This window comes from Argentina silus, assembly GCF_951799395.1.
Source record: "Argentina silus genome assembly, chromosome: 16".
In the NCBI taxonomy this organism is placed as follows: domain Eukaryota; kingdom Metazoa; phylum Chordata; class Actinopteri; order Argentiniformes; family Argentinidae; genus Argentina; species Argentina silus.
Window position 1 is genome coordinate 10,873,776 of NC_139670.1, and position 19,378 is coordinate 10,893,153.

The window sequence follows — 19,378 nt, forward strand, 5'->3', positions numbered from 1 at the left end:
TAGCTACAGGGAAAGTTAGCAACAACTTGGATGAACCTGCAATTTAAGTGGCTTGACACCCCACTCTATGCAAAGTGTTTAGCTATCTGTGGCGTTCTGTTGTTGGTCCAACTTCAAGACAATAAGTAAACATGGATACTGTATATGACACGGGAAAAATAATCGTAACAATATCATAAACGAAACTTTGTGAGATATTGAAATGGCGCTACCGAAACGAAAAAATGTCACAAAGGAAACTTCACTGTCACGGATTAGCGAGAGACAGGTAGGTAATTGTGACATGGAAATGGAACCCGCAGGTTTATCGGAATCTTTCTCTCAGCTCGGGCATTCTGTTGCACGGGCTTGATGTGCACAGTCTTCAGATTGCTATTATATGTCAAAACAAATGCTTTGAAGGGTTAAGACTTGGTTCTACCATCAGTCTTGCCTAGCAGCAAGTTAGGCCAACTTGTTTAGCTAAACCTTTGGGAATTTGGTAGCTAAACAAAAGAAGAATGGACCGGCTAAAGGAGGTACGGTTGTGTGTGATGAAGTTTACATACAAAAACACAGCTTTCCATTGACTACAGCACAGACAGGGCAGTGTAGACTGGAGAGAGAGACTCTTGCAGGTACATGATCAACAGTGTTTGTATTTGAACTGCAGATGGAGGATGATTCCATACATAATATGAGTCATGCAAGAGGAATACCAGGTCTCCCACCTCTGCCTCAAGGCTCTTCTAGTGAGGAACCCTCAGAGCTTTACCAAGTAAGAGGAATGACACACCCTCACCTTTATCAGAATAAGAGCTTTACCAAATAAGAGGAGTAACACACTAGCATCTTTATCAGATGAAGTCAGTAAGGTGTTGAACATTGACAACCCTATTTTAGATGGGTGTAAGAGTGATGGTGGGTTTCTCATATTCATTGTCAGGGTCCTTATCTCTAGTGTATATTACTGAGGTTCACTGTTGTTTGCTTTCAACACAAGGGGCTTGCAGTTGCAATGTGTGGGGATTGAACCTGGGTCTCTCACACGCCAGGGTCCAAATCCTGTTTCGATCACACGTAGTCCATTCTACTCCAGCCATGTTAAACCTATGTTTGTATCCCCATAACCGTTACCATAACCGTTGACCTTTGATCACAACGTCAACAGTGTCAGTTCATCCTGAGAATCCCAGACTAAAGACTTCACTTTTCCCATTTGTAACGTGTCTATTCCAGATTGTTCTCAGGCACAGCCACCACCCGCCCATCCTCCAGAATACCTCCTGGACCCTGGCAGTTCCCTACAAAGAGCAGCGGCACCACCGCACCCCCAGTGAGTCCATAGGGAACAACTACAGCCCCCAGGCCTGCCACCTGAAGATCAGGAACCTGCAGAGGAGACCTGGGGCCGGGACCCCCCACCACCATGACTCACCTGGGGACGCCCCCCCTGCACCCTGTATCCTTTCATACTCTCTGTCTCTGTGTGTGTGTGTGTGTGTGTGTGTGTGTGTCTCTCTCTCTCCCCCTCTCTCTCTGTCTCTCTCTCTCTCCCTCTCTATTTTACAGTATCTCTCTATTTTATATTTTATCTTAACTCTTAGTTTAGCATCAACACCAGCTGAGAAGAAGCAGAAACTCACACCCAGGGGAAGGTAAAACAACAACAACGTTTGGATATTTATTTTGGAAACGGAAACTGAGACTTTTGAGGCTGTGTTTTTTAAAATATAATGCTAGTCTCATCTCCCCAAACCCAGGGATTCAGCTGCTTGCGCCTCGCTCTCACCTGGACCTCGACCCAGTCCCAGAAACCCTTTGACCCTCAGCAGTCGACCTATGACCCCCAAAGAGCAGCTGGACATCATGCAGAGCCAGGAGGAGCAGATGTGGAGCTCAGAGACCGAACCTACAGAAAGAGACCTGGAGGCAAGCATCTATCAGTTAATCTGTCCATCCGTCCCTCAATCCATCCGTCCTCCATCCACCATCAAGCTTTCTAGCTATCTCCCTCTCTCTCTCGATCTCTATCTATCTCTCTTCTACAGTACATGTCTCTCTACCTCTCTCTCCCTATGTCTGTCTGTCTGTCTCTCTCTCTATCTTACTGTCTCTATCATCTGTAAATAAGTCAGTCTGTTAGTCTGTCAATTATTTTAACCAGCAGTTTAACTCCTGTCATGTTTATAAACAGAGGTACGTGTACTACATCACCAATGGAGTACACAGCCCCATGCTGGCCCCCCAGCCCCCCCAGCAGATGAGGAACATCATGGGCCTCCTACCCCAGGACATCCAGGAGGACAGCAGGGCCATGACCAGGCTGAGGGGGGCTCTCCTGGAGGAGGTCCGCCACAACTATGACTTCAGTCTCAGGAAGGGCATCGGTGAGAACACACCTCCTATTGTTGCCTGGCTCAAGATCTGTGTATGCTTTAGTCAACCCATATGACTGACACACATACACACACACACACACACACACACACACACACACACAGGCGCGCTATACATTCCTGATTTTCCCTGCCTCTCCTTCCTCCAGTGGACTACATCCTGAAGGACCCAGGGGAGAGGGAGCGCCTCTTCATCTCCAGCATCCCCAGGCCCTTCCCCAGGAGGGTGGTCCGCGGGCCTGTACCCTGGGCCTGTAACTACCGGCAGGCCCACACCTGGCAGATCCAACACCTGTTCACTGTCAACCCCATGATGTTCCACCTGCAGGACCTCTGGCTCAACAGGTAGGTGGACCAGGACCAGTACCATCTGAGATGGGTGTTATGTGATGGGAGTATGGGTGTTATGTGATGGGAGTATGGGTGTTATGGTACTGGAGGCTACTGTAAGTAGACCAGCACCAGACAACACTGGGGAGTGGGTGGTATGATTCTAGATTTTAAACAGATTTTAAAATGGTGTATGATTTGGTGCATGATTTGTGTGCCATTTGGAATAGAAACCATACCATAAAACAAGATTGTATGTAACAGCGCTTGGATCCCTGTTGGGCTATGCTCTCTGTAGTTTAGGAGATTGGATTTCAGATGCACCTAATGGATTGGCTTGCCTATGCATGGTGCATTTAGTTAATTGGTCAATTGATACTTGCATTAACATACAGTTGCTGTACAGTTTGAAGTGTCTACATTGAGTTATCATACCGTAGATGATTGCATAGTATTCATGTTATTACTAGTATTCATTTTATTGAATGAGTATCAGAATACCCACAGACTCATTGACCCACATTTCTGTCTGTCTGTCTGTCTGTCTGTCTGTCTGTCTGTCTGTCTGTCTGTCTGTCTGTCCTCCATCCGTCTGTCTCTCTCCTCAGCTTCTCATCCCTGAGGTTTGTCAGGTTAGGAGACCTGTTCTCTGCCAACCTGCCCCTCCTGCCTGCCGAGTTTGAGGAGCTGGTCCAGAGGCAGTGCCAAATTACCAGGGACGACCTGGTACACAAGTGAGTACAGTCAGTCAGTCAGTCAGTCAGTCAGTCAGTCAGTCAGTCAGTCAGTCAGTCAGTCAGTCAGTCAGTCAGTCAGCCAGCCAGTCAGTCAAAAGATTAGTCAATTTGTTCGGCATTTTGTTAATCGGTCAAGCCAGTTAACCACTGACCTTAAACCTGATCCTAACCATAAGCAATTCTTTACTCTAACTGTAACTTGTTCTTATAACTCGTGGGTTAGCAAACATACACAGTATACACATACATTGCTAGCCAAACAAAGCACTGACTCATTTACAGTGGTTATGCAGGGTAGTTCATAGAGTGGGTCTGTTTTTATTAGCATTTTATCCTGGCAGACCTCGGACCTATCTAGTGTCTGCCTGGCAGGCTGTCTGAAGGAACAGTCAGTCAGCCAGGTATACAGGCAGGTACAGTAGTCAGACAGGACAGGTCTGAGGTGTGCGTGTCTAATCCCAGTGTTGTAGCTGTCGGCTCGTGTTTCCTCCTTGTCCGCTGTGTCGCCCCTGTGACCCGTGTCCATTGTGTCAGAGGCGTGTCACACTCCTGTTGCTCTTTGAGGAGATTAATTGACCCACTGTCCTTGTGTCCCTCTCACTTAAGGATTCCATTGCAACCGTCTGTACTGCACGGAGACGCTTTTATGTAGACACAAGCATGTCATTGTACTATTATACTCTCCCTTGTTGTATCCTACATCACATGACAATAACCGTTGAACTTTAACACGTACACATGTAGACACTTCAGTACGGTCTGAAAAGTCCCTGTTAAATAAGTTGTTTGAATAGATGGGATAATTGAGGGAAGTACCAGCAATTGCACAGTTTCAGATGTGCCTTGTGACTGAGATCTGAGCCATTGTAATTGTTCCAAACAGGCCATTTGTTTATATTATTATACAGCTCAGTGTGTCCTGGGCTGCTTGGATACCATTGTGTCCCACTCCCTTGCCAACCACAGTGGAGCCAGAGGACATTGTGTGCTGGGGGAGCTGGTGGTGGTATTTAAATGCCAAGGCATTGCACTAGTATTTAGCTTTAGTCCATTGTCTTGAAAAAGGAACCAGTACTGCGCATAAAGGGGCCTTTTTGGCAGACTATCCGTGATATGTATCCCATAGTATCCCAGTTAACTCATAGGCCAACAGGGTATCACATTTATTTGATATAGGGCTGGTTTTGCTGGACACTGATTAATCCTAGACTAAAATGCATCTTCAATGGAGGTTTACTATTGAAAAAGTGATTTAGTCCAGGACTAGGCTTAATCTGTGTCCGGGTAACCAGCCCTGAGTGTTTGAAAGACTACAAACCGGTGTTATGGAGGAATTCAGAGAGAAGTGTGAATGGGGTTTAACCCAGAATTGTAGCAAAACATTTAAAGTTATTTTACAGTGTGTGCGTGCGCGTGCGCGTGTGAGAGTGATCTCTACCCATCTGATTTGAAAGAGAAATAAAAGCCCAGCTGCTTTGCTTGCTGTGTATTCCAGATGGTTGCCGCGGTGCGCGTCCCTGTTTGTCACCTCCAAGGACCTGTGGCTGCCCCTGGTGCCCCAGAGTGACCGCGTGGTGCCCGTCAGCGCCCAGGAGTTCTTCTCCTGCGTGGCAGCTCTCATGTCTCAGCAGCTCCGCAGCCTGGTCATCGCCTCCCTGCAGGACCTGCTGACGTTCTTCAACGTGCACCAGGTAGGATACGGTTAAAAGACCTGACCATGGTTCAACCACTCATGGTTTATCTTAGCTAACTCAATCAGACCAGCCTGGAACAACTAAAGATGGTTCAACCAAATATGCTGAATTCCAAATCAACCCCTATCCCCTACCACCATACACTCTACATCTTTATTGGGACAACAGATTGTATTGGAGATACTGTATTGTATGTCAGAGGCTCAGAGCTTGATTTGCCCATATAGTATTTACGTACATTATGAAGTGACTACTACTACTGTTCAGTTATACATAGTTATATTATTACTAAAGATGAGTGATTATCGTTCTATGACAGTCACTCTGAAATACAGCCCTACTCCTAGACTGTAAACTGTAGTTGTGATGAAACGCCATTTTGTGTCTGTGTGTGTATTGTCTCCAGGAGGGTAACGACTTTGGGGAGGAGTTTGAGGAGATGCGGTACGTGCACCAGCAGGTGCTGCTGGTTAAGCTGAGGGTGGAGGAGCCGCGCATCGTCTTCCAGCCCAGCCTCAAGGAATGCTGGGAGCTCATCCACAGGGCCTTCTTGGAGATAATCAAGTGCGCCCAGAACCTCCCACGGGTACGAAAAACACACACACACACAGGCAGACGCACACACACACACACACGCAAGTGCAAAACACACACACGCACACACATGCAGACAAACTCACACGCAGGTACACACGCACACACACAGGGATTTCTCTCTGTTTTAACATTGTCCTATGTTCCTCTGTGTACAGGTGGAGTGTAACCTGTTCCCAGATACCCAGGGGCAGGGCCTTTACCTGCGCTCTGTCAGACCTGACGAGCTGCTCATCACAGACCTGATCAACAAAGCCAAGAGCATCTTCCACAAGAACACTGTCGGACCCCAAAAGTACTGGAGATTATCTAAACTTGACACCAAATATGTTTTCTTATATCTCTATTTCTATGTTAGTGTTACATACTCAACTTTCTAAACTTGACTTGAACATTTCTGTATATCTCCCTCTCTCTCTCTACTTTAATGTTACCATACTCAACATTGTTCTCTTATCTCTTATTTGGAAAATATGTCACTGCAATGTTGCAACTTGGTCCCAGGTATCTGAATGTGTATAAGAAGTACAGCCACCTCCTGGACAACACTGCAAAGCAGGATATCATGGCCTTCCTCAAAGAGAAACACTCCCTGCAAGGCTTCATCGAGGTAGATATGCCTCTCCTCCAAAAACATCAGTCAGATCATATATCAGGCCCACAGCAGGGGAGGCTGGTGGAGGTAGAAATCATTGAAATGCATGGAATGGAATGTGGAATGGTATCAAACGGCCTGGATTAACCTTGATAATATGGAAACATGCTAATAACTTTCATTCATCCATTTGTCTTTCCTCCCTCAGAAAATCAAGGGAGTCCAGCAGTTGTGGGAGGAGATCGCCTCTCTGCACATCACGGTGCCCCTGTCCATGTTCTGTCTGGACGCCCATGCCCTCAATGATGACCTGTGTGACCGCGCAGAGAGGCTGAAAGACAGGCTCATCGTGTTCGAGGTGGACGAGAACAGAGAACTCAACAAGAGGTGAGGGGGAGAACTACATTACCCACAATTCCAAACAACAAAGACGATAGTCTCTTATGGTAAATCTTTTTCACAGTTACTTCACTCTTGTAATGTTACTACTAAATAGGGGAACTGTTTAAGTCATTGTATTATTTGTAACATGAATGGATCCACATTTACCTTGAGTGTGTTATGTTTTTACCTTATTATTTATACTGTTAACTCTTTGCCATATCTGCTACAGTTTTACCTGAACTCTGCTGTCCTCCTTATTTAGTATCTGTCACCGTTATGATGCGATAGCTGAGACCATCACTGGTGTCCCTGGCAACACGGAGGAGCTGGTGTCTCTGAATCAGTACCTGAAGCACACCAGTGAGGTCACTGTCCACAAGCTGAGGGTGGAGGTAGACGAGGCAGCCAACCGCCTCAGCTTCCTCCTCGACTATGCCACCCTGCCTCGTATGTACAGACTGTTACTATAGATACCCTGCCTCGTATGTACAGACTGTTACTATAGATACCCTGCCTTATATGTATAGACTGCTACAAGAGACAGGAACTTTACCTCCATAGACTAGGAGTAGGAAAGGACATTTGAGTATGGAATTGAGATTAATAGAGTAGATCTGCTGCTCTATTTTATAGAGTAGAACCCTAAATGACATCTCTGTGAATGTCGCCATTATACTGTTCTGAACAGGAAATCAGTCATTTTAATCAGCATGATATTAGCTGTTCCATGCCAGGGGAGGCTGGTAGAGGTAGAGCACGGGCTCGTTGTAGTGTATGGAATGGAATGAGGAATGACGTCAGACATGTGTTTGTTACCATCCCTCATTCCATTCCATGCATTATAATGAGCCTCGTCCTCCGATTTCTACCTCCACCAGCCTCCCCTGTTCCATGCCTACCATGATATATGTCCTGCCCCCCTCCCTAGCTGACGACGTCAAGCTGAACAGCAGTGTGTTCCACTGGCCCGAGCAGATCCTAGCTGTGTTTGAGATCAGCAAGGGCCGCCTTACTACGAGGAAAGAACACGCAGAGGACGCTCTCCTCAAAAGGTATGGAGTCATTTCCCTGCTTCCCTATTTCACTATCCTTGTTAGAGCTGCTGACTACGGCCCACACATGCCCACACATGCCCCCTATAGGCAGGGGATTGTATCCTCATGCTGCCTATACACATACAGTATTTCCTATTAAATTAACAAAAAAGGAGAGAGTGACTTCCATAGAACAATTGATATAGAACAACACAAACGGTTCTATCTCTATGGGGACCCTCCATTAAAGAAAAAAGTGGATATCCCAATCACAGTTCTATATTGATGGTTAGCTGAGTCTCCTGTCCTCTCCTCTCATCCTCCCAGGATAGCAGAGTTTGACCAGATGCTGCAGTGCGTAGGGAAGGAGGTGGAGGCCTTCAAGAAGAAGGAGCTGATGAGCTTAGAGGAAATGAAGAACAACGTGGAGAAGCTCAACGAGCTCACTGCCTGTCTGGACGCCGCCGTCACCGAACTGGAGGTGAGAGACAGAGGAACCGTGAAACTTTATAATAACATAACTTTATCATGTTTATTAATTGCTCTCTTTGGAACACTACTGTAAGAAAGTGTCGTCAAATCACATGATAACTGGAGAGCTTTGATATCCCATAGAGTATAATAAAATACAATACAATACAATAGAATTGAAAAGCGCTTAATTTGTCCTGTTCAAACACAGATTTATCTTCTGCTCTACTCTCCAAATCATCAGAATGACCAGCCCCTCTCATAGGAAATTGTCTGTTTCTCCTCTCTCCTCTCCGTCTCTCTTGCGGCCCCCCAGAACATCAACAAGGAGGAGACCCTGCTGGAGAAGGAGCAGAGTCAGTTCCCCATGCTCCAGACTCTGATGGGCAACAAGCAGCCGTACGACCAGCTGTGGACCACCGCCCTCAACTTCCAGAACAAGTCCGAGATCTGGATGAACGGTACTGAACCACACGACACACACTGACCATGCTGACAGAACTTTAGATACCCTCAATCATATTTTGGAGCGACGATTGAAGGATCAACAATAATACTTGTTAGTTACGTTATTGCCTCACAATCCATGTTCGGTTGTCCATCTGTTCTGGTTTGTGACGTTGTTTTCATGCGTTGCCCCCCCAGGTCCGTTCCTCCAACTGAACGCAGAGACGATCTCAGATGAGCTGACCAACATGTGGCGGACCATGTACAAGCTGACCAAGTCCTACTCCGACCTCCCCGGACCTCGCCGCGTCGCAGACAGCTTCAAGATCAAGATAGACAAGTTCAAACAGCACCTGCCCATCCTCACCACCATCTGCAACCCAGGCATCAAGGACCGCCACTGGGAGAGGGTATGGTACTGACACACACACACACACACACACACACACACACACACACACACACACACACATACACACACATACACACAGAGACACAGAGACACACACACACACACATCAATAATAGATGAATGGACAGTACAGTATGTGACTCTCTTCTGGTCTGTCCTCAGATCAGCACCATCGTGGGCTTTGACGTGAAGCCAGACGTGGACACCTCTCTGTTGAACATGGTAGAGCTGGGCCTGTCCAAGTTCTCTGAGAAGTAAGACTTTTTTCTTCCTTCACTCACTGCTACACACACTCACTACTACACACACTCACTACTACACACACTCACTACTACACACACTCACTACTGTTTCAGATACGTTGATTAGATTAGATTAGGTTTAAACCAGGGGAGGCTGTTGGAGCCAGAAATCGGAGGACAGGCTCATTGTAATGTGTAATGTGATACCGTTCCTAATTCCATTCCATGCATTACAATGAGCCTGTCCTCTGTGATGACTTTGACTGTGTTCTGACCCCAGGCTTGAGGAGATCGGAGCGTCGGCCAGTAAGGAGTACTCTCTAGAGAAGACCATGGAGAAGATGAAGGGGGAATGGGCCGATCTCCGCTTTGTTTTCACCGCATACAGAGACACGGTAATACACAAACACACATGCACACACGCACACTAATACACACACACACACACACACACACACACACACACACACACACACACACACACACACATACACACCAGCTCATTCCACAATGTCATGTCGGGACTTTTGAATTATTAAAAGGAAAGTAAAGCACCGATAAATACTATTATATGGTAGACAGAATCATATTTCTTAATAAGCCACTGGGGCTCAATTTCAATGTCAGTTTCATGATGTAATGATTGATAACCCTGCTAACGTGTGTGTGTGTGTGTGTGTGTGTGTGTGTGTGTGTGTGTGTGTGTGTGTGGTTACTAGGATACGAGTATCCCCACTAACATACAGTACATGTTGATAGCAGAGGAGGCTGGTGGAGGTAGAAACCATGCCATGCATTACAATGAGCCCGTCCTCCAATTTCTACCTCCACCAGCCTCCCCTGGTGGGTGGGGTAAGGAGCATCATAACCCCATCATACGTATGTATGTATGTGATTCTAGGGTACCAGTATCATATCAGCAGTGGATGACATCCAGGTGCTGTTGGATGACCATGTGATAAAGACCCAGACGATGAGAGGTTCTCCCTTCATCAAGCCCATAGAGGCTGACTGTAAGGTAGGAAACAACACAGCAACTCTGGTGCATTGGACGAGGTGGCATGGAGAGAGGTTTTTGCCATTCAAATAGCTATGAACCCATGCTGCCTTTAACGCAGTCATCCATTCAAATTGACTTTCATTCTCTCTTCCTATCTCACTCTCACCCTCTTTCCTCTCACTATCTGTCTAATCTTTCTTCTTTACTTGAATCTCTCCGTTTCTTCTTTTCTCTTGTCCTCTCCTTCCCCCCCCCCCCCCCCCCGCTCCCCTAGCAATGGGAGGACAAGCTCCTGACGATGCAGGACATCCTAGACTCCATGTTGAAGTGCCAGGCGACCTGGCTCTACCTGGAGCCCATCTTCAGCTCGGAGGACATCATCGCCCAGATGCCCGAGGAGGGACGCAAGTTCGCCATCGTAGACTCTTATTGGAAGGACATCATAGCCGAGGCGGTGAGGGACTCACACACCACACACACACACACACACACACACACACACACACACACACACACACACACACACACACACAGGGTGTCTACATATTTGTTAGGAACTTATGCATGCACACTGACATAGTGACAGAGAGAGAGTGTGTGAGTGTGTTATTGATTCCTCATGTCTTGACCGATCCTGTGTGTGTGTGTGTGTGTGTGTGTGTGTGTGTGTGTGTTCAGGTGAAGGACACGCGTGTGCTGGTGGCCACGGCCCAGAACAACATGCTAGGACGTCTGCAGGAGGCCAACGTGTTCCTGGAGGACATCCAGAGAGGCCTAAACACTTACCTGGAGATGAAGAGACTCTACTTTCCCAGGTCACTCTAAACAGAACTTAGCATTCTCTTAGACAGGTGCTTGCCAAAACATTCCAAAACATTTCCATATTTTTGTTCTATCCCAGTGCTATCACATCAGATTCAACTAACTGCTTGATGACTCGCTGACTGTACGAATCAGTTGTGCTGGAAAGGAACAAATATGTGAAACAGAGTGACCTCATCAAAATGGCTCCCCTCCTTTACCGCCCCTGCTTGGTGATTCGCAGGTTCTTCTTCCTGTCCAATGACGAGCTGCTGGAGATCCTGTCAGAGACCAAGGACCCGATGCGTGTGCAGCCCCACCTGAAGAAGTGTTTCGAGGGCATCGCCAAGCTGGAGTTCACAGAGGACATAGAGATCACAGGCATGATGAGTTCAGAGAAGGAGACCGTTCCCTTCAGTGAGACGCTCTACCCTGCAAAGGCTAAGGTACTGGAGTAGGACTCCACACACACACACACACACACACACACACACACACACACACGCACACACACATATACGCACACACACACTTATTCCATTCCATGTATTACAATGAGCCTGTCCTCTAATTTTTACTTCTACCAGCCTCCCCTGATAGTCATGTTGTCAGTCAGTGTGTGTTATTGGAAGTCCTAATTCCTGTCCTGTGTGTGTGTGTTCAGGGTATGGTGGAGAAGTGGCTGCTGCAGGTGGAGAACATGATGATGCGTAGCGTCAGAGACGTCATCCAGCTGGGAGTGGGCCAGTACATGGAGGTAAACACATTTCTACCTGCTCCTCCTCAAAGCAGAATGCTTTTTTTTTTGGGTGTAGTTCTCGTTACAGACAATTTCAAAACGTGCATATACTATGTTTTCTAATAGGGCCACACATGTGCACATCCTTGTAAACAAACCAAACGTGAAATAGGCACATAATGGCCAGTGTCCTCCCCGACACCAGGTTTTAGAAAACGCTTTCTTTGGACTAAAACACCATTCTTCATCATGTGATCTCATTCCTTGACGGGTATCATCATGGCCATTTAGCGCTGTTTTAAATCTACAGACTGGACCTTTAACATGTGACTGGTTAATGTTGTAGGTCCCCAGGAAGAAGTGGGTGCTGCAGTGGCCGGGTCAGGTGGTCATCTGTGCCTCCTCCATATTCTGGACCAGCGAGGTGTCTGAGGCCATCCTGAACAACACCTTACCTGTGAGTACACACACACACACACACACACACACACACACACACACACACACACACACACACATACGCACATGCACGCACATACCCACATGCACATACACACACACGCACATGCACACGCACACTTTGAGAAAAAAAAAGAACATGTTCTTATCAACTTACTAAAATTGGAGTTGAATGAACAAATATCATGATTAACGACCATGTTGATGCATATTGTTACCAACTGTTGCAACAGTGTGTGTTTATCCCTGTGTGAAGGCGTATGTGGAGAAGAGCAACAGCCAGATAGCGGACATTGTGGAGCTGGTGAGAGGGAAGCTGCCAGGAGGGGCTAGGTTGACCCTCGGAGCTCTCACTGTCATCGATGTACACGGTACGTTCATCCCAACAACCAAAACCTTTTACTCTGGTCATAGTTACTGCAGTGTAATATCGTGGACAATGTTGAGATCAATTCTATTTAAATTCAGTCAATTCAGGTAATTCTAACTTTTATTTCATTTTGAACTGTGGAATTTCTATGTACATTGTTCAATTTATTCATTGAATTTCAGTTCACTTCTTGAATTAAACGAATGCCGTTTCTTATAATCCAAAAAGCATTAACTGCCTTGGTTAATCCCAGAGAAGGTTTCACCCACACACTCACTCTCTCTCTGTCTCTCTCTCTCTCTCTCTCTCTCTCTGTCTCTCTCTCTGTCTCTCTGTCTCTCTGTCTCTCTCTCTCTCCTCCCCCCAGCTCGTGACGTGGTAGCTCAGCTAGCGAAGGACCGTATCTCCTCCCTCAACGACTTCTCCTGGATCTCTCAGCTGCGTTACTTCTGGGAGGACGGCGACGTGCTTCTGCGTATGATCACCACCACCGTCAAATACGGCTGCGAGTACCTGGGGAACTCTGGCCGCCTGGTCATCACCCCCCTCACTGACCGCTGCTACAGGTGAGCACACCTGTAGATAGCCCTGAACACCTGTAGATAGCCCTGAACACCTGTAGATAGCCCTGAACACCGCAGGTAGATATACCATGAGTAGAGCGGACGTGATTCCCTACTCTTCATGTCACAAAGGCATGTCTGTGTTCTCCATGAGTGTATTCCATGAGAAAGTACAGTGTTGAAGATATATACAGCATGTCTGTGACAGGAAGACAGATCCTTTGACATAGGAAGTGACCCTTGCCTGTGTTCCCTCCGCAGAACACTGATGGGAGCTCTGAAGCTGACCCTGGGGGGAGCTCCTGAGGGTCCGGCAGGGACTGGCAAGACTGAGACCACCAAGGACCTGGCTAAAGCTCTGGCCAAGCAGGTATAATAACACATTATAGTCTATGTACCTGAGGCTGATAGATAAGATTGGCCTGTTTTTGTCAGTCATGTATCATGATTGCATTCAATTAATATACAGTACTGATTTATTCATTCATTCATACATTCTTATTTATTTGAGTGTTATTCCACCTCAAAGGTGCCCTGCCCATATGGGCATTATAAGACACTGATATCAAAACTAGAGCTGGAATTGAGAAATAGTAGAACTAAGATTTCAAAAATGTCTTGATTTCTTAGTCCTTGTTGTTTGTCTCTCCCAGTGTGTGGTGTTTAACTGCTCTGATGGGCTGGACTACAAGGCCATGAGTAAGTTCTTCAAAGGTCTGGCCCAGTCGGGGGCGTGGGCCTGCTTTGATGAGTTCAACAGAATTGAGGTGAGACTCCCTACTGCATACTACCCACACAGTGGAGGCTGGTGGAGGGAGAAATCGAAGGATGGGTTCATTGTAATGCATGGAATGGAATGCATTACAATGAGCCAGAGCCTGTCCTCTGATTTCTGCCTCCACTGACTACCAACATAACATGATAGATATTTGCTTCACAGTAAGATGGCATATTCCGCAGGGATTGATCTATATATCGTGTGTGTGTGTGTGTGTGTGTGTGTGTGTGTGTGTGTGTGTGTGTGTGTGTGTGTGTGTCCAGGTGGAGGTGCTGTCTGTGGTAGCCCAGCAGGTTCTGAGTATCCAGCAGGCTATAGCCAGGAACCTGAAGACCTTCATGTTTGAAGGGACGGAGCTGTCACTCAACCCCACCTGTTCTGTCTTCATCACCATGAACCCTGGCTACGCTGGAAGGGCCGAGCTGCCCGACAACCTCAAGGTACATACACACACGCACACACTCACTCACACACAGGCACTCTCTCTCTCTCTGTCTCTCTCTCTTTCTCTCTTTCTCCCTCTCTCTCTCTCTCTAATCTAATAAGTGATATCTAGATATGAATCTCGTTTTCTAGGCTCTCTTCCGTACGGTGGCCATGATGGTGCCAGACTACGGTCTGATTGGAGAGATCTCTCTCTACTCCATGGGCTTCATCGAGTCTCGCAGGTGTGTTGGACCTACGCTATTGTATTTAAGATCTCATCCAAACACTTACTCAGGTCAATTGACAATAATATAGAGAAAGGAGCTATACAAATACATTTTGGTTGGTTGATTGTTTCTCAGTCTGGCCGGGAAGATCGTGGCGACCTACCGCCTCTGCTCTGAGCAGCTGTCCTCGCAACATCACTATGACTATGGCATGCGCGCGGTGAAATCGGTCCTGACTGCCGCAGGGAACCTGAAACTAAAGTACCCGGAGGAGAACGAGAATGTTCTGCTGCTCAGGGCTCTGATGGACGTCAACATGGCCAAGTTCCTGGCTCAGGACGTGCCTCTGTTTCAGGTAACAGGTCCTTATACTGTACCCTTATTTGAGAAAGGTCCATGACCAGTAAACATGCAGAGGTAATCCATTGTGACAGAGTGTTCTTTTCGACACTCAGCGTTCTTTGTCACCACTCATCCAGCCTTGGTAATACTTCTTGGTAACAGTCTGATATGAATTAGGCCAGAGATATTTGTATTTATTTAGATTGTATTCATATTATCATTAGTAACATAATCATGAACATCATTATATGCTCCTCTGTGGTATTGCACCCTGTAGTGTAGGTGTCTAAACAGTTTTTATCCTCTTGTCTGTAAGTGTGTGTGTGTGTGTGTGTGTGTGTGTGTGTGTGTGTGTGTGTGTGTGTGTGTGTGTGTGTGTGTGTGTGTGTGTGTGTGTGTGTGTGTGTGTGTGATCCTAATCTCCATGTGTGTGTGTCCCCCAGGGTATCATCTCAGATCTGTTCCCTGGCGTGGTGCTTCCCAAGCCCGACTATGAGCACCTCCTTCAGGCTCTGGAGAGCAACATCGCCCGGATGAAGCTCCAGCCTGTCCCCTGGTTCATAGGCAAGATCATCCAGGTGACTCAGACAACATGGCCGTTCACTCTCTATCCACAAAGTTTGTCTGTAGTTGAATTGTAGACAGGTGGCCTGAGGTTGGTCTAGTGGTTATTGTCCCATCTTCACAGCTCTGCTGACACATATTTCTGCCCTTCTTTCTGTCTGTCTTTCTATCTCTGTCTGTTAATAATAGAAAATAGTCATCAGAAAAGTAATCGTTCCCTGTCGCTATTGTGCTGCTAGGTGTATGAGATGATGCTGGTGCGTCACGGCTTCATGATCGTAGGAGACCCTCTGGGAGGGAAGACCTCTGCTTATAAAGTCCTGGCTGGAGCCCTGGGCAATCTGGCTGAAGGTTAGTATTACACTACACCACAACGCCATCACTTTACCCTCATACTGTCATATCTTCTGCTTCTTAAAGTATGCAAATGAATAAACCATAAACTATAGGGATGCTTATTTATCCAAATATCATTCCATTTCAAATACCACGCATTTAGGAAAATCATCAGTAGTGGCAGTTGAAATTTGAACTAGAGTGACGGTTGCTTTATTTGGCGATAAGTGTTCTACTCATTCTATTTCTATGTTCATATATTCTCTGGTTTCATCTTCTCTCCCATTACATTGTGAATTATATTCCATCTATTTCTATGGTCACATATGATAACATCTCTCACATGATCTTTTCCCCACCCATCTCTATGGTTTAGATTCAAACCAGTTTGACAGTTACTTCACATGTTGATATGCGTTCTACTCCTTCTACCTCTATGGTCATACATATACACATATGCCCATTATGAACCAATTATGAATTCTATGTGTTCTATTTCTCTCTGACATCATCTTCTCCCCCCCCTAGCCAACCTGGAAGAGGAGTTTGCGGTGGAATTCCGGATCCTCAACCCCAAGGCCATCACCATGGGTCAGCTGTACGGCTGCTTCGACCCTGTCAGCCATGAGTGGTCAGACGGCGTCCTGGCCGTCTCCTTCAGGGAGCAGGCTGTCAGCACCTCAGACGACCGCCAGTGGATCCTGTTCGACGGTCCTATTGATGCTGTCTGGATCGAGAACATGAACACGGTACTGGATGACAACAAGAAGGTAAGGAGGGGGTTTTGACTGCTGATTGCTGAAGTATAATAAACCCAATCAAATGTGTGTTATTAATAAAGGCATAACTCATAATGGCCATGATTCACTGTGTGTGTTTGACCAGTGGGGCAGTGTTATGAGACATTTGTTTGTGTCAACTGGTGAAGTTAAGACCCTCCTTTAGCAACAGTACACTGTGTGCTTGATACCGTTACAATGAGCCTGTCCTCCGATTTCTACCTCTGCCTCCCATGGTGCACAGTATGTTAAAGTATGTTCCTCCCTCTTCCCTCCAGCTGTGTCTGATGAGTGGTGAGATCATCCAGATGAGCTCCAAGATGAGTCTGATCTTTGAGACGGCAGACCTGGAGCAGGCCTCCCCAGCCACTGTCAGCAGGTACATACAGTAGGACCGTTTTCTGGGAAAGGGAGCACCACCTCATGCAACAAACAAAGCTATTCCATTCTATTCATGATCGGGTATCCTGTATTTTCTACTTGAGAAGAGGGAGGGTCAAGCTTCAGTGTGAGGGTTTGCTTTACACACAGAGCCAACTATATGTAGACTGGCTGGTTGGTAGTTGGTAGCTGACACTTGAATGAAGAAAGCAGGGCACTGTGAAGTCTAACCGATTGCTGACTGGCTATGCTTGTATGTCTTCAGATGTGGTATGATCTACATGGAGCCTCACCAGCTGGGCTGGGCTCCTCTCAGAGACTCCTACATGGACACCCTACCTGAGAGCCTGAGTACTGAGCATAGAGACCTGGTGAGAACATACACGCATGCAAGCACGCACACACACACACACACACATACACACACACACACACATACACACACACACACTTCATCATTAGGCCAGTACAGTACCTCTGTGTCTGTTTCTCTCCTCTCCAGATAGTGGACTTGTTTAACTGGCTGGTGCAGCCCTGTCTGGACTTCATCTCCACAGAGTGTCGTTTTCTGGTCCACACATCTCCCATCCACCTGGCTTTCAGCCTGATGAGGCTCTTCACCTGCCTGATAGGTCAGACCCCACTAGTATAGATTAGTATACGCTTGTATATATTTATTTTACCTGGGAGCGAAACAGAACATTTCCGCAGATCCTTTTTACCGTATTCATTGATGATGTGCTGATTTTTAGTGTCTATGTGTCCTTTTTATTGTGTACTTATTGGTTTTGTATGTATTGGCTGGTGCAATTAATCCTCTTGGGATTAATAAAGTCATACTTTATTTTATTTTATTGTAAATAATTTATTCTTACTGGGGATGTTTACTGAATAAAGATTAAGTCCTGACCTGGACTAAGTCACACTTTCAATGGAGAAATTTCAATGGAGGAGTAGGCTTAACCTGTGTCTGGGAAACCTCAGCTATCTGTTTTCCGAGATTCGTATGTGGAATCCGTGTTTTGTATGCCTATGTTCTAGTCAACCACTGGATTAAACAATACTTTTAGTTGACCTTCATCAATTGATGACATGAATGTATGTGATTCTGTTTGACTGTGTACGTGTCTCTGTACCAGATGAGATCGCTGAGTCAGGGGCGGATGGGGCGGAGCCTATGTCCAGCCAGCAGGTGACCATGTGGCTTCAGGGCATCTTCCTATTCGCTGTGGTGTGGACTGTGGGCGGGACTATTAACGGCGACAGCCGTAAAAAGTTTGACGCCTTCTACCGTAATCTGATCATGGGGATGGATGATGGAGCACCCCGGCCCAAGAGTGTCAAACTCACCAAGAACAACGTCTTCCCAGAGAGAGGTGACCTAGCCTAATCAATAACCAAAGTTGGTTATTTACAGTATTTAAATGATATAAGACCAACCAGGCTTATATTGGTCCACCATACGTGGGCATAATCTTAACCTGTCTGTTTCCTGGACCCTGATCAAGCCTGCTCCTGAACCAGGGGAGGCTGGTGGAGGTAGAAATCGGAGGACGGGCTCATTGTACTGCATGGAATGGAATTGAGGAATGGTTATCATTATTCCGTTCCATGCATTATAATGAGCCTGTCCTCCGATTTCGTGTCTCCCCTAGTTCAAGAGAGGGCTTGATCTGTGATCTGTGGCTTGAAGACTGTGACTGGATCTAAAAAGCACTGTCAGCGTACCAATCTGTTCATTCTTCACTAGCTTATTACAACATTAAATATTCATGTATTTTCCTTCACATTTTCTATTTTCTTTACTTCTCTAGGCACCGTCTATGACTACTACTTCCACAAGCAGGGCTCGGGTCAGTGGAACGTGTGGACAGACTCCATCACCAAGGAGGAGAGCACGATTGCCCCGGCAGCCAACGTCAGTTTAACTTCAGAGTTTACCCTGTTGACTCACTCTTGCGTGCGATAAAACTAAGCTAAGAGTCTGGCAAACAAAACACTGTGCTTCCAATGGCAACTCACGTTCCAATCACAATAGCCAATCACATTCCAGAATTTGTTTTGATCTGGTTAATCGATTTCTCAGCTTCTCAGTGGAGCGGAGGTTGTGTAGGGAAGAGAATCATTTGAACCAACTGGGTTGCCATGCCAATGCCATGTCGTCAGCCATCTGTGTCTTTCAGTGGAGGCTGGTGGAGGTAGAAATCTGAGGACGGGGCTCATTGTAATGCATGGAATGGAATGAGGTCATCGTCCGATTTCTGCCTCCCCTGGAATCTTTTCCCTACCAGCTAG

At 46.5% G+C, this 19,378-nt stretch overlaps 1 protein-coding gene across 1 annotated transcript in view; it reads left to right on the forward strand.

The window, feature by feature from the left end:
* Positions 1–652: 652 nt before the first annotated feature.
* The window catches only part of dnah3 (dynein axonemal heavy chain 3), a gene marked incomplete at both ends in the record, with an annotated part of 31,765 nt that continues 13,039 nt past the window's right edge, over positions 653–19,378 (forward strand). The window contains 39 exons of the mRNA XM_083687656.1: positions 653–757; positions 1,219–1,441; positions 1,751–1,911; positions 2,177–2,369; positions 2,528–2,723; positions 3,317–3,442; positions 4,941–5,136; positions 5,546–5,725; positions 5,892–6,028; positions 6,238–6,343; positions 6,537–6,715; positions 6,975–7,159; positions 7,641–7,764; positions 8,074–8,227; positions 8,534–8,678; positions 8,863–9,074; positions 9,239–9,330; positions 9,599–9,713; positions 10,220–10,336; positions 10,593–10,772; positions 10,997–11,133; positions 11,364–11,565; positions 11,784–11,876; positions 12,205–12,315; positions 12,574–12,688; positions 13,055–13,253; positions 13,512–13,620; positions 13,904–14,017; positions 14,292–14,468; positions 14,605–14,696; positions 14,817–15,036; positions 15,467–15,601; positions 15,827–15,938; positions 16,452–16,693; positions 16,981–17,081; positions 17,349–17,454; positions 17,586–17,715; positions 18,223–18,459; positions 18,898–19,001. Of these exons, the coding sequence (XP_083543782.1) occupies positions 653–757; positions 1,219–1,441; positions 1,751–1,911; positions 2,177–2,369; positions 2,528–2,723; positions 3,317–3,442; positions 4,941–5,136; positions 5,546–5,725; positions 5,892–6,028; positions 6,238–6,343; positions 6,537–6,715; positions 6,975–7,159; positions 7,641–7,764; positions 8,074–8,227; positions 8,534–8,678; positions 8,863–9,074; positions 9,239–9,330; positions 9,599–9,713; positions 10,220–10,336; positions 10,593–10,772; positions 10,997–11,133; positions 11,364–11,565; positions 11,784–11,876; positions 12,205–12,315; positions 12,574–12,688; positions 13,055–13,253; positions 13,512–13,620; positions 13,904–14,017; positions 14,292–14,468; positions 14,605–14,696; positions 14,817–15,036; positions 15,467–15,601; positions 15,827–15,938; positions 16,452–16,693; positions 16,981–17,081; positions 17,349–17,454; positions 17,586–17,715; positions 18,223–18,459; positions 18,898–19,001 (5,862 nt within the window). The remainder of the gene's footprint in view (positions 758–1,218; positions 1,442–1,750; positions 1,912–2,176; positions 2,370–2,527; positions 2,724–3,316; positions 3,443–4,940; positions 5,137–5,545; positions 5,726–5,891; positions 6,029–6,237; positions 6,344–6,536; positions 6,716–6,974; positions 7,160–7,640; positions 7,765–8,073; positions 8,228–8,533; positions 8,679–8,862; positions 9,075–9,238; positions 9,331–9,598; positions 9,714–10,219; positions 10,337–10,592; positions 10,773–10,996; positions 11,134–11,363; positions 11,566–11,783; positions 11,877–12,204; positions 12,316–12,573; positions 12,689–13,054; positions 13,254–13,511; positions 13,621–13,903; positions 14,018–14,291; positions 14,469–14,604; positions 14,697–14,816; positions 15,037–15,466; positions 15,602–15,826; positions 15,939–16,451; positions 16,694–16,980; positions 17,082–17,348; positions 17,455–17,585; positions 17,716–18,222; positions 18,460–18,897; positions 19,002–19,378) is intronic.